General features: G+C 36.8%; 1 protein-coding gene across 7 annotated transcripts in view; it reads left to right on the top strand.

The window, feature by feature from the left end:
* SMOC2 (SPARC related modular calcium binding 2) overlaps positions 1-14,965 on the top strand; it is a 130,059-nt gene that overhangs the window by 90,589 nt on the left and 24,505 nt on the right. For all 7 annotated transcript variants that reach the window (XM_085219818.1, XM_085219815.1, XM_085219814.1 and 4 more), the window contains exon 9: positions 4,368-4,450. In XM_085219818.1, coding sequence (XP_085075944.1) covers positions 4,368-4,450 — 83 coding nt within the window. The remainder of the gene's footprint in view (positions 1-4,367; positions 4,451-14,965) is intronic.

Here is a 14,965-nt window from a genome sequence, read left to right as displayed (position 1 = left end):
CAACCTCAGAAATGCTCAGTTATTTTTCCAGCAACTTCCTCAGCTATTTCATATGACTTGCTTTGGTGGAACAATTGACTGGAAACCCATAGAACGGAAATATCATTTTAGTGTTACTAATAGAAGCTTTAGGAGTTCAGTCATCTCAGCTGAGCCGGATGCATGGTAGTGTTGTAAGCCACATTGAACAGATGTAGGCAAGGCAAATATCAGATTCCAAAGGATGTTATTTAGGCTGGTTATTGAGGTTTGGCCCTTACAGGAATGCTATAAAAGCCCATATGAAGCTGGCAGGAAGTATGGGTATCTTGATGCAATCATAAACCATCTAAAACTTAAGTGGAAACCATTTTTGATCATTCGCCTAGCATTTATGAAAGATATTCTAAACCTCTTGCTATGATGTTTATTCTTGTGATGCAGCTTTCATGTAGTCTTCAAGTGCTAATTGAGTGATACCTGTTTATACCATAGTCTATACCAATTAAAGTAATAGATGGAATGAACATGACTTTATCAGTGATCTGTTTCTGGCAAGCTGAGGTCCATAGGTTGTCAAAACAAAGTATTACAAATTTGGTCCTGAAATACAGATCAGTACCGAGACTTGAAATGTTCTTTTTCTTCTCTTCCTTTGTTCTCCACCCCTATGTTTGTTTTTTCTTTCTTGTATTTAGTGATAATCCTTCATTGAATGATAATTTAAATCATTTTGTGGAGCCTTAGTTCTCATTCTCTAAATTAAGTCCAAATCATCTTGTTCTGGTGAAGCAATAGGGTTTCCACTCTTATAGTTCTCTTTATGACTGTCATTTTATTACAGAATAAATAGCTTGGATTGGAAGGGTCATCTGGAAATTGTCTTGTCCCAGCTCACTGCTCAAAGCAGGGGTCAGCTACAGCAGGTTGCTAAGACCCATATATCCACTTGGGCTTTTAATATTTCCAATAGACTCCATAGCTTGTCTGGGCAACTGTACCAGTGTTTCATCAGCCTCACATGTTTAAAAGGAAAAAACCAAAAAAACAAAAAAATTAACTCCCTTACATTTAAATGGAATTTCCAGTTTGTGTCCATTGCCTATTCACTGGACATCATTGATAAGAGTCTATTTTCTCATGATCAGATATTTATACACATTGATAACATCTCTGGGCCTTCTCTTCTCCTGACAGTACAGTCCCTGAACAGGCTTACTCAGTCTCTCCTTATTATGTCAAATGCTCCATTCCTCTACCATTTTCATTACCCTTTTCTTGACCTGAACCAATATGTGTTCTGGGACCCAGGGCTGGATCCATTGGTTAACAGAGGGAAAGGTAACTCCCTTGGCTTGCTGGTAATACTTTTTCTAATGTAGTCCAGAAGGCTGATGGGCTTTTTTGATGCAAGGGCACATTGCTGCCTTATACTTAATTTAACATTGAACAGAAATACCAGGTCCTTTCTGCAAAGCTTTAATTCAAGTGGTTTGCCCCTAGGCTTTGTTGTGTCATGGGGTGTTTCCTTCTCAGGTAATGGAATTTTACATTTCCTTTTGTTTAACTTCATGATACTCCTGTTAGCCAGTTTCTTTAGTTTGTTGAGGTTTCCCTGAATGACAGAACGCACTTGGTGTACCAGCCACTTTCCCAGTTTTGTATAATCTGAAAACTTGCTAAAGGTCTACTCTAATCATTACTGAAGAGATAAACAAAAGTTACTCTGTTATTGAACCCTAGGGCACATCACTGGTGACTGGATCCCAGCTGGAATTTCTCTCTCTGGCCATAATACTTAGAGCCTGGCAGTTGATCCAGGTTTCAGTCCACCCCACTGTTCATTAATCTAGTCCACATCAGTTTGTTTATGACAGTGTTACAGACATAGTGTCAAAAACCTCACTAAAGTTAAGATTAACAATGTCTACTGCTCTCCCCTCATCTGCTGAGCTAGTCTTTTCCCTCTATAATGAGGAGTGCTGTGTTGAACAAGCAGTAAAATGCCCAAGAAATAGATAAAAATGTAATATAAAGCTGGCTTTTATGAAAACCTAGAGAGGATATCCATTTGACTAAGATGAAGTAATACTTGTAAAGGGTACAAACAACAATCTCCCTAAAAGTCTTATCAGAATGACCTCTTTCAGTTTGCTTCTAGCGCTTTCTGGACATAGAGCATGATTGTCAACCCTTTTGCTCAGCAGGGCCATGACTTTGTGTTCTCACCTGTGACTTTGAGCAGCTAAGATCATAGGCAAAATAATCTTCAATCCATTCACATATGATTCTCTAGGATAAGGTGCTTTATGAGTTTGCCTACTGTGGAGAATTCCTGTGAAACTCTCTATCCTCCAGTACTACATACACCTCTAAACCTCCACGCAGACTGCTCAGGGATATAAAGCAACCTTTATGAAGCCATTGCTGTCTCTTGATACACACTCAGTGTAAGGTGTTTTGTTTGTTTTTTTTCTCTCTTTAAAAGTTCTTGAAAAGTAAACTGGGGTCTTTTGACTGCATTATTTTTAATCTGACAGTACTACATTCTGACATGCTATCTCTTTCCCAATGAAAACTGAGGCAGGTGTGTTTTACTTATCAGTTCCTAGTGTGACTGTGTCATCATGGCAAATTTCTCATGATTCACTTTATCTTTCTTGAATTGCTTTAAAGAGTTAAAAGTATACTTCTCATATTACAACATTTTAACAGCTATTGGGATTTAATAGATTTAGCTTGTATGCGATAAGCTACATCTGTATTTAACAAAAATATAAGGTGAAGGGGTAGAAGAAAAGAGGTGAAACAAGAAAGTGTAGGCAGTAACAATAACAGAAGTAGATGAGGAGAATGCATAGTCAGGTATCAGATTAATCAGGAGCCAGGCTTGTTGCCAGACACTACATTAGTGCTTATTGCTCAGAGATTTCCCTTTCACTCTTTTTGGCTGATTGAAGTGGACATCCATCAGGTATCTAAATCCTAGTCATGCTATCAAAGCAGCTTCTATTCTTGTTGTTCCTGTATCTCTCCCATGTCTGTGAAACAACACTGTACATTCTTGAAGTAGCCAAAATTAGATGGACCAGTGGGCAGTTTCATCAGATGTGTGAAAATAAATTATGCGCTCAAAGGAAGAAAAGAATATATTTTTCTCTATCCTGGCTGGTAACTAAAGTCTGAACACTTGCACATTGTTCTTTGGGGCAGTCTAGCCTGAACTCAAGACACAGCCACCATTCAATGCTCTTAAAAAGAATATTTAGTACCAAAAATCTGAATCAGTATATTTAGACTAGACATTTTAGTATGTCCCTCAGTAAATCTGATTTTTGGGAAGCTAGAACAGAGCATTTCAAAGATGAGCAATTAAATAAATATGAAAGAACCTCGATTCAATTAACATGTATGAGCACACATACATACGTGTACACAAGTCACATTACTGTGTTTAACTTTAACACTGGATTCTGCAGCTTCAATCTACTATAGCTGAATGAAAAACCAACATTTCTCAGAAGGAGATAGTGCCAAACTAAGTGAAAAGCCACCAAGAGTTAATCATAGGATTATAAGAAGAAAAAATAAATTCAGCAGATATTGCCATGCTTCCAATCTTGCATGAAAGATATTGCAGTGGTGTTGCACTAGTCACTATTTTTTGAAGGTACAAATAGCATAGGGTTTCTTGTTACAGACTGGACTAACAACCTGGCTTTAAGTAAATTTATCAGAAAGAAGAACCCGAATATTCATGTAGCAAGTGGAAATGAAATTTTTTCCTCAACTCATTTCAATCTATTCCAGCCCAATTCCCGTCCTTCCAGAATCCCGAACAGTTCTTCCCTCTTGTTTGAAATGCTAGCTTAGCTGTTCATGGTTAGCTCTTCATACGTAAACTAACATTTGCTTTGGAGAGGATACAGTAGTAAATGCATTTAGTGCTGCAGTATTAACTAAATACAGTACCTGCCTTGCTGTGATTTTTGAAGTTGCTTTTGTGATGTTTCACAACATGAGTACTGTGTCAAATGCCAGAATTTCTTATGTTGTTTATAGCTTTTTGATCTGACAGCCTTGAAGAGAGCCTCTCTTTTAAAATATTTTTTAGACTAAATTTTTTATTATGGATTTTTTTTTATAGCAGTTCTCCACTTGGTTTTCCTCCCTGTAGAACGATCTGTTTGAAATAGATAATAGTTATTCAGATTCTCTTAAGTAAGTGGAAAATAAGCAGATAAATTTGCATTGCCTCTTCTGAATGAGAAACCACTTTTTTCCCTGAACAAAAGAAGGTACAAGTTTAATTTGGAATATAGTATTGGAAATTATTTGTAAATTAAGTTAAGCTTGGCTGGTTTATTTTCTTCATGTTTGTTCTTTAGGTATGAACAACCTAAATGTGATAACAGCGCCAGAGCTCACCAAACCAAAACAAAGGATTTGTACAAAGGACGACAGCTTCAAGGTCAGTGAAACAGATAAACATGGCATCGTGCATTCCAGTTCTTTGTTTTGTCACTGCAATAACTTAGAAAGCAGTTCATTACTTGTATCTAAACAGTATATCTCTTAGATATTCATGCATTGATTTGCAACTAAATGAAGCATTTGGCCTTGAAACAGTGTGTATAAGTATGGATCTTAAGATGTTGTCAGAGAAAGCAAGGTGCATTTTTTCAGTGGTTATAATGCTGTTATTGAAACTGGCATTATTTCTTACTTTTACCATACCAAAAAGTGATCAAAATTCTTGGTAAATTGGTCTCTATCTTCAGATCAGTGTAAAAAATGTATCTACTTACTATTTTCCAAGACTTCAGTTTACCTTAGAAAAATATTAATTCTTCTAGGATGTTGGAACAAACTTTGGTGCTTACCAGATTTTTGATTTTCCCTCCCAACTTTTTATAAGAGTCTGAGAGATTATATTTCTGGGTAGCCAATCTACATAGCAGTCAGATTTTTTACTTCATTTTTGAATTGGTCTTTTAAAGCATGTAAATAACAAGTTACAGCCCATTTTAGTGATAATGCCCATGCAATGGGGAAATTATGAATCACTGCCATCTGTAGTAAAGAATCAGAAACAAGCAAATTATTTGAGCAGGTGTTCTGCGTCATGAGAAATATTTTAGTTTATCACCAAGAGAAATGTTTACACAATAATTCTGAATTAAACATGTCCATCAGTGTTGAAATTTGTCTTGAATGAAGCAGACATTAATGCTCTGTCATGAAACAAATGCATTTAAGAGGCATAATATAAAAAGAAGTAAGAAATGTGAATGATATATTATTATTCCATATGTAATTTTATCGTGTTTCACATAGAAAGAGGTCAATCATAGCATTAACAGTAAGCTGTACAATTACAATGGATGTGGAAGAAGTAAGTGTGACTCCGAAACATACCTGTCTGGGTATGATGGGACATAAAAACAGGAACACACATTCAAGACAGACAAGGAAACATTCGTGCAATTTGAGATGGACCTATTTTTTTCTCAATTTTTCCAGAACCACTGCTGTTATTCTGGTCATCCATGTTCAGGGAAAATAGATGCACACAGGAGAAATAAGCTATCTAGATACAGCACTATAAATTATGGAAAAGAGAAGGTAACTAGTATTTGCTTCACTTAGACAAACAAAATAAGAGCCTGAGGAGATATGCTCCTCTGAGACCATAAGGAAGAGAAGCAGGATAGTTTTCCTCAGGAACAGCTTTGGTACACAAACAAACTATCCTGAAGACATTTTGCCTGGAAACTGTAAAGTATTTTCCAGCTGTTAGAGCAGTCAGACAGCAGCCTTCTAAAGCACTAGTAATGGGGCAGAAACTCTGGTTAGGTTTCAGGTAGTCTATGGTCAGTTTATGAGAGAAATAGTAGGAAAGAGGCTGGCATGATTGAGGTACACTGCATTGTCTTTTATCACATACGATACTGAACAGATATACTAAAAGATGAAAAACTGATTTATGCTAAAATTTAGTTTTGGAGCTTTCACTGCTCTTTGCAAGTTGTGTTCTTTTGGTTTCCTATGCAAAAAAGGGGGTTGAATATGCCTGGCTTGCAGTTTTGCTGTTTAGATCTTCACAGTTCAACAAGAGCCATGTGTGTCACATAAATCCCCATATATGTAAAATTTAGTGGTAAATACAGCTCTGTTGACAGTCAGATTTATTATGTTTATCCATCATTTCATCAGACAGTACTTGCTTAATGAAGTTATTTACTGCTGCTTTAATTTAAAGGAAGTTAGCAGGTAGTTCAGGGATAATTTGGGCTATATTTTACAGTCCGTGGAAAGCTGGCCACTAATTTCTGTGGAAATTAGATCAGGCCTATGCTCACATGTACTCTGTTCGTCTCCAACAATTTCTATCAAAACAGCACTTGCATAGTTGCCGGCTTATATAATTACTTGATTTCATTTGTGTATTTTTCTGAGTGAGAAAAACATACACTCGAAAGGGAGTATAACTCAAGAAGAGAGTGAAAACTCAAGAAACAAATTTGGCACTTAGATATTGCTTCTAGGTCACTTCTGCCTGTTCCCAAAAACAAAAAGCCTGAAAAAGCATTTGACAGCTGGTTTCTAAGAGCCATGATGAGGAGCATCCAGTTTTCACACTTCTCTTTCTTATGCAAACTGGTAGTGCTTTTATACAGTGCAGTAATAAAGATATATCCAAGTTGGGATACTTTACCAGTGAAACAATTAACAAGAATTTTCCATGCTGTAAGCTCCCTCCTAATCGTTTCATTAAGTTGGGCAATGGTCATTTGATTTTCTCTTACCACTTATGTTATTTTGTGCTATGTGAGTTTTAGTCTAGGAAACCTCTGCAGCAATGTGAGCTCATAATATTATTGTATTATATATGACATAGATTTGCTCTCCCAAGTTCATGTTGCTTACCCACAAATTATCTTTGGCTTTCAAATGCTTTTTGTTATTTTAAAATAAGACAAATACCAAAATTTCCTAAGATTTCATAAACAGTTATGAGCTAGGTAGAAAAACCTCCTTCTTCTACTCTGCAGCAGCATGAAGTAAGTGCATGTATTTAGAAGTAATGGATGGAGTAGTTTGCTTCACAGTTACAACTGTGTTAGAGGTGTTTACTGTTCTTTCTCTCTTTTAAGGTTTTCTCTTCTCTCTTTCTCATGGCTAGTCTAATAAATACTCAAGAGATAATCACTCACTTGAAAAACTTCTCTCTTACCATCATAAAAATGCAAACATTACATTAAGTAAAAATGAATTGAGTTTGTATTAGTGGAAAGAGGATCTTGCACAAATGAGACTCAGCCTTAACCAGGTAAAGCCATACAGTTAATGCAAGTCCACCTTTCAATAGAAATGGACCACTGTTTCTTGAAGTTTCTTTACTGCAAACAGCGCTGTAAAGGCATGTTTCCATTTGAGTTGTCTGAAGAACAACACTTGATTGCTGAGTGGTGCCAGGATTGAATAAAAACAAGTAGGTAATCTGCCCTGACTTTCAAGAGATTATAACATTCTTGAAAGGATGAGTTTGCTTGATGCTTGATTTGCAGTTTATACCCACAAAAATGCAGTAACCATAGGTAAAACCACTATAACTGCCTGCTGTGTAAAACTAGGAAGATTTTGAAATAATTATTTTATTACTATGGATGATCTTAAATAGGATAAGATCCAGTGGTACATCCTCAGGTGGATTAAATTGGCATAGTTCTGCAGCTACACTGATTTATACCACCTGAAAACTCAAACTACATGTTAAGCCAAATATTTTTAGCAATAATTTGCAATAAATCACAATGTAGTTTTTGGCAAACACTGATATCTTGTTAAGGCAAAATTGTAGAAAGTAAGGGCCCATTATAGTCCATGGCAAAATTCCCACTGATTTAAACTGTGCTAAGAGTATATCCTCACATCCCGAGGGTAACATAATATAAAGCATCTGACATTGAAGGCTAATCTAATGTTTTTAAGAATGATCCAAGCCACCTGTATCTGTTAGATTGGACTGGAGGTTATATAATAATAATTCTTCCCATAAGATTTCTAGTCTTTTTTTTTTTTTTTTTTTTTTTTTCAAGGCCAAAGCATTTTTCTGAGGTTACTTGTGGTTTTGGTCCTGCTTAGAAACCAGTTATTCTGAGATAATGAAAATGAACCCAAAAAGGAGTCCAGTGAATGTTGCAAACTAGGGAAAGCAGATTTTTTCCCTTTCTCACAGAGAGAGTTTTCAAACACTCCTATTTGACCTTTTGTTCACCACCGTGTTATACAGTAAAATGGAAGCCCAGTGATGAACTGACATAGTCTTCTGTAGTGCCTTGAATGCTTCATTTCAGACTTTTGGATAACTGATATGTTAAAATGAAATTGAGTTTTCTGCACAAGCCAGTTGCAAATATTTAAAAGGGTATAGCATGAAGGCTAGTTAAAGCTAACCCTATAGGATGATTGAATGAGGTATAGGTGCTACTGTGTCTTTCACAGTGTCATTAATCTTTGGCAGGAATAATTAGTAACAGGTCAGGAAATATTAGTTCCTGGAACTGTGTCTTTTCAGTCTGGGTCTATGGATGAAAGAATTATATGTATTATGTAGCTTTTAATAGGTGAGAATAATCTCAGAGAAGCATCAGTTTAGTGACTACATGAGGCTGATAATTTTTTCAGAGAAAAAAAATAAAAAAAAAAATTTAAAATCATCTGGTATTTAATTTCTCTACTGAATTTAGTAATGTGATGCACTTGCTGGAGAGAAGACATTGAGTATTGCCAGAAAATAAGGAAAATCCTGGTTCAAATTTCATGTAAAGCTGCCTGTGAGACTTTCCTATGTGCATGGGTTGGTAGCTCCCAGGGCACAGAAGGGGATTGCATATATTGGGAGTTATTTTTCATGTTGCTATTTATTTTAAAATTCTTAATAATACGTTTCCTAATCTAGTCATTCTGTCAAACTTTGCAGTTCCCTGGGATTGTTGGCACATAAGTTCTATGTAGGCTGCTTATTCCAAAATAAAGTTTGCCTCAAATTAGAAAAGTGCACAACAAAATTAGGCAGAAGCATAATACAGCATATGTTACATACATAATATATTTCAGAGTTTTCTTCAGTAGCTGCTAAGAATTGCATATAAGCATATGGATGTATCTGTCTGTATCCAGCAGGGAAGTCTTGAATCTTTGAGACTGTCCTCATGACTGCTGCTGTATCTCAGGATGGTGTAGGCTCCACAGCTGATCAGCACCACTCCTGACTGTAACCAGGCTTTGCAGAAGGCAGTTCCAAAGAGACCAAAGAGAGATTTGTGAGGTCACTTAGGTTGTAAGAAGTGCAATTCTCAAATCTTCCAAGCCCTCATAGAGGGACCTTAGATTAGTAGTCTCCAAATTTTGTTTGCCCCCATCAGTAAAACTATTTTTGAGTGTACACTTTCAATATATGTATATTTATTTTATATTATATAAAAATTATATATATATCATAATATATATAATATTCTTTATATTTAAATTAATTGTATAGATTATTTATATTTATAGATTATACTCCTTTACTTGTATATTAAATATGTTATTAAAATGTATACAAACACAAGAACTAGAAAAGAATGAGATAAAGATGAAACAACACTTTAATTTAAAAAAAAAATACTTTTCCCCTACACTTCAGTGGATCATTTTGTGAAGTCCCTGGGGTGTGTGCATTCTCAGCAACCTGGAAGAAAGGGGCTTGTATATGTAAGAGAGCAAGACATGATAGCATATTGGGACAGCGCCAGACCACTCAGCTATTTTGCCTCAAGGGCAGTTCTTTTTCTTATTGAAAAAGTATGAATCAAATGCAAGAAGGATCTGTTTTAAACTCCACTGTGTGTGAGGGCCAGAGAAACTTTGGATAATCTTTTGTATAGTTCGAGGCTTTTGTATTGTTACTTGACCTGAGAATTTTGGTCTTTCATTTTTATTTTTTCCCTGTAATACAATTCTTATTATCAAGAATGTGAGGAGTATTATGGGGAATGTGATTTTGCCAACACAACTTTCTTTGATTATAAGTACAATTATCTGTTTGTGAGCCAAAAATAAAGAAATCCAAATGAGTGAAAGACATGATAGCTTGAGAGAGGGACACAGTGTCAAGCTGGTTTTTCAGACTTAACTGGGTTTCTATGGTTTTGTGGTTTTATGTCAGACCATTAATTTTGTTTATCTTTCATTTCAGTTTGTTTAAATTTCTTCTTTTTTTTTATTTTAGGAGAACTTGTCTGTTAAAGTTCCTATGGTTGTGATACTTCCTCTCATACAAAGGGATAATTTGGGAGGGGAAACTGTAAAATTGAAATGTAATACTATCTACTGACTTGGGTGAATATACAAACTCAGTAAGTCCATATACTGAAAGTCCTGAAAGCATTCCTTTTTGAAAAAGGGACACTTATCGAAATAGTAGCATTCTTCACCACTAAACGTTTTCTTTTCCTGAGAAGCAGTTCTCAATTAACTCAGACAGAATCCAGTAAAATGCAGCACTTGCACTGAAATTGCTGCAGATTTCTACTTGTGAAATAAGATCAGTATTTCAGTTTTACTTCATCTTTCCTGCACTCCTGGCTATCTTCAAGAGGTCTCATTTCATATGATTGTCATTATATGTTTTGATTGTAGAGCATTTATCTAAAAAGACGAGTATTTGGGGGGGCATAAAAGCACTGAATTAAATGTGTGAAAGGTTTCCATGTTCAGTAGTTTGGGTTTATTCAGTAACACAAAAAGGATCCAATTTAGCAAAATGGCCATGTTTGCTTAGCCTCTATGACAGATTTTGAAGTTTAGCTTGAACAAAGAGATCACTGCCCTTCCTGCTTGCAACCCAAAGCTGAAAAAACTGGTTTACATCCAGGGCTGAGGATGATCACTGTATTTGTACTCTGCTGGTCTACAGTTGAAGGCATGCTATGAATCCTTGCATTTTACTTGTTTAGTTTTCCTGATGCACATCTCTTGCACAATCAGTCAACTTATAAAAAAGAAAAATCCCTTAAAACTCTACATTTCATTTGAATTTAGGGTGTTTTCTTGTTTCAGGCCTTCTAGTGACTCAGTTCTCAGTTGCTATTCTCTCCTATAGATCTTCATAAGTTAGTTTAACTTTGGCATTCAAGCAGCTTGTATTTTCTTCCAGAGTCATGCATGAGAGCTCCTGATATAACTCCTATCATTTATTTTACATTTGTGTTTTACTTAAGAGAAAGGCAATTATTCTAATGGCTTAGTTTTCTTCCTGTTGCAATGGCTTCATTTTCTGTTCAGATGGGATATTCAGCACTGATTTGAACAGTTTATACTTTGTGGAGCAAACCTCATGATTTAAGTTATGGGTGATTTGTGTGTGGATAACTACAGTTTGCTTTTGGTTGTTGGCATCACATCTTCTTTTTTCCAAAGTTAAAGAGAAATAATTGGAAATGTCCAAACCACAGTGATGCAAGACCTGCAGCCAAACAGCCATCATAGAAAATGACCTACTTCAATGGCAGCTTTTAAAGAAAGAAAGCAATAGAGACTTAACTGCTTTTCCTTTACAGGTATGTTCCACTATACTGTTCAGCTGCTCTACCCTGATCACCTACCAGAACCTTAGGTGGTTTCTCAGCACCAGCCTACCTATCTTTTTTACTGTAGTTTCAGATTGCTCTCTGCTTCCTCTTTGGAGATAGCACCAGCACTGACACCAAGGATAAAATAACTTATCACACATTCTTGAATGCCTTAATGACTAAAAATTTGCTTGCTTTTATAAGTATCAATTAACTAATTGAGTTTTTCTGATCATAATACAGATTATATGCATACACCTGCCTTCCCATGAGTTTCATATTGTTGGGTCTGTTGGCATGTAGCATTCTCCACTGACCTGTGATTTAAAGGGATTACATTTTTATTTTGTAACCAGCTTTTTGGGTGGATGAGCTAATATTGAAAGTATTCATTTCTGTTATTGAGTATTAAAACTCTAAGTTGCCTCTTCTGAAGTCTAAAAGTAAAAATAAAAACATTTGAAGTTTCTGTCAGTTTTAGCTGAGTGTGCTGCTCTTGTCCCGAGCCCTGTATGGCTTTATTTACCAAGAGACGCTTGCCAAAAAGGTTCTCTACTGAGAAGACATGTGCAGTTAAGTGCTGGATCCATCTGTAGTTAATGCAAAGCTGGTGCATATGTCCACAGCGGCAGTGGCAGAACCATGAAACCATGTTACATGGACAAAGAAAAGAGTCTGCCTGCAGCTTAGCTACACCTGCAACAAGGATAGGAGAGGTGAGCCTTGACTTTGAGGTGGAGATAGGTGCTGTAGGGCCAGGCTTGCTTCTCCTCAGCTCCTTAATGCTGGGGGACTAGGTCAATGACTGTTTCTCTTTCTAAAGCACTAGCTCTCTTCTCTAAGGTGTTGAGCTGCAGGAGGGAGCCCAACTTTCCATCTGTCTGCTTTCTTGAGTCTGGATATCTTTCCAATACCAATGACTTAATACAGGTTAGCGAGAAGTGAAGGGCTCTTTCCATGTATCCAAGTCCATTACATTATCCTGTGCTGGAAGCCTGAAGGAATGGCTGTGAGGGATGCACACTGAGCAAAGAAGTGGATGTCAAAGAGGAAATCTGCATGTCTGTACGGCAGTAAGCTTCATGCAGTACCAGAGCAATTGCTGGATGGGATGAGGGGTGTACATAAAGCACAGACTGGTGTTGCAAGCACTGGCTGAATAAGGATGCCCACACTGTAACAGAACTATTTAGTAATCAGCAGTGGTGGCCTGGGGAGGATGTTGGGCTAAGGCAGGGTTTTTTAACAACCACTTGCATCTATTTGTCAAGCCTTCTTGTGAAAACAGAGGACTGCAGCAGTAAGCCCTATACTTCCAGGGAACAGTACAATAGCTTCAGAACAGCTGAACACTGAAGACTCGGTTTCTTTAACCTACAACACTTTGCTTAGGCTTTTTAGTAGCTTCAATATTGTTACTCTTTTGTCAGACTACATGATTATAGCATATAGTCTCCCAGTAGGCAGCTTTGCTTCAGAGGAAAGAGAGCCTGTAAGTTATTTTTCAAGGCTCTGCAAATCACATTTATTTCCTGCACACTCCCCTTCTGTACATCTCCTCCTCCTGTCTATAATTACTAATGGTCTAGTTACAGTATTTTACATTTTTTTTTAATTCTTGCCTAAATTTGTATTTATTTCTTAACAAAAGAATATCTTCCCCTCAACCTAAAAAATAATAAGTATTAATACTGGGGGGGAAAAAAAGGCTCAAACACATAACTCAAGAGCTGCTGTAGTTTCCAGTTATGTTCATATTTGTCCAAAAAAATTACAGTGAAAGCATTTGAGCTCTAGCACAGCAGCAGTGAAAGACACAGCTGTGTCACAACTAGCAAAAAAGAGAAGTTGGCTAATCAAAGGTGATGCTACTGGCTCAGCAATAGCATTTCATTCATAGCTGTATTTAATATTGCCCTATAATTTAATGTTTATTTTAAGGGGCTATATTAGGACTAACAAACACTGACTTCATTTGCTTCTCAGCATTAAAAAAATGCTGGAGGCTATGCCAAGGAACACAAATTCTGTTTCTCACCTCACTTGTTGCTATCCTCCCTTTCCAGCCAAATCCCTTGTTAAGTGCAGTGACCTTGCCTTCTGTGCTGCTCTGTGCCACTCCATTCTGCCTTCGGTGTCAGCTGAGAAGGTCTCTGGCATGGGACAGTGCCAGGGGACACAGGTCCAGAGACGTAGAGTGTTCTGTGTCTGGCTGCCCTCCTGGGAGCCTGTCACCCAGCTGTTGTACAGCCATTGCCTTTGCACCAGCATTCTGCATGAGAATTTCTGATTGTCATTATTGTCTTCTGGGCCAAATAATGTTTGAGAGAATGCTTTCCCCTAGAAATAACTTTCCTAAATCCAGGTGCATATCTGAAAAGTTACACTGATAGTGATGATGCTGTGTTTGTTTATTTCCATTGGGGATGTAAACTTGTAGGTATATAGAGCCTCCTGCGCTTAATGGAGCTGTGAGAGGGGGAGGAATGACTAATGTCCTACTGAAATTTAGTCTAAGGAAGTCTTAGATTTCATTCTCCTTAAACTAGGGTTTCATGTAGACTCCTTAGTCCTGCTTCCTTACAACAAGTTCTAAGCAGCTCTGCATGGATAAATATTCTGTACTCCAAAAGATGTTTGTTTGTCAATGATCAGGTACTTAAAAGTATGCAGCTTTGCAAAATGTTTTGAGGCAGCACTTAAAGTCTAATATCTGGGTGCAAAACAGTGTATATTAAGCAGCTCTATTTCTTTTAGCAAGGGGTATGCAGAAAAAAATATGGATCAGCTCAAGGTAGTTCTTGTCTTTTAGAAGAAGTCTGTAATTTAGAATGAAAACACCTCAGATCCTTTTAAAACAATTGCTTGTAAATACATGAGCATAGATACAGAGGTATTGTCAGCACCTTGTGTAAAATCCTGACATAAGCAGAGTGAACCTTTGATCATACTGGAACCTGAAAGGGATTAAAATATTTGCTGTGACTGAACAAACTTTGACACTGTCTTCCTAATGCTGCTAAGCTTCAAGAAATGCATTAAAAAAAATACATAATTTCTGGTAGAGTGAAGATGTGGGAGAGGTATCTCATTTAATTAGGAGCCACTAGATTGCTGTTTGGGGGTGAAAAGTGGGAAAAAAACAACGCAAGAAGAGAGCAAGATTGATGTAGTATAATCTCGGTGTTTTCTGCCAGAATGTCTGTAATCCTTATCATCTTGCAATCTGAGAGATAGCAGGAAAACACTGAATGAAAAAGGCAAAAACCTTTTAGTCTGCCAGACTGTAATCATAATGAAAGATGACACCTGAGCCCTATCATCACAGTCACATAATAAGACATTATTTCCTTTAAGAAGCATGG

Source organism: Meleagris gallopavo, chromosome 2 (assembly GCF_905368555.1).
Source record: "Meleagris gallopavo chromosome 2, MGAL_WU_HG_1.1, whole genome shotgun sequence".
Lineage (NCBI taxonomy): Eukaryota > Metazoa > Chordata > Aves > Galliformes > Phasianidae > Meleagris > Meleagris gallopavo.
The sequence above is the reverse complement of the archived record's forward strand: the minus strand, read 5'-3'. Positions and strand labels throughout refer to the sequence as shown.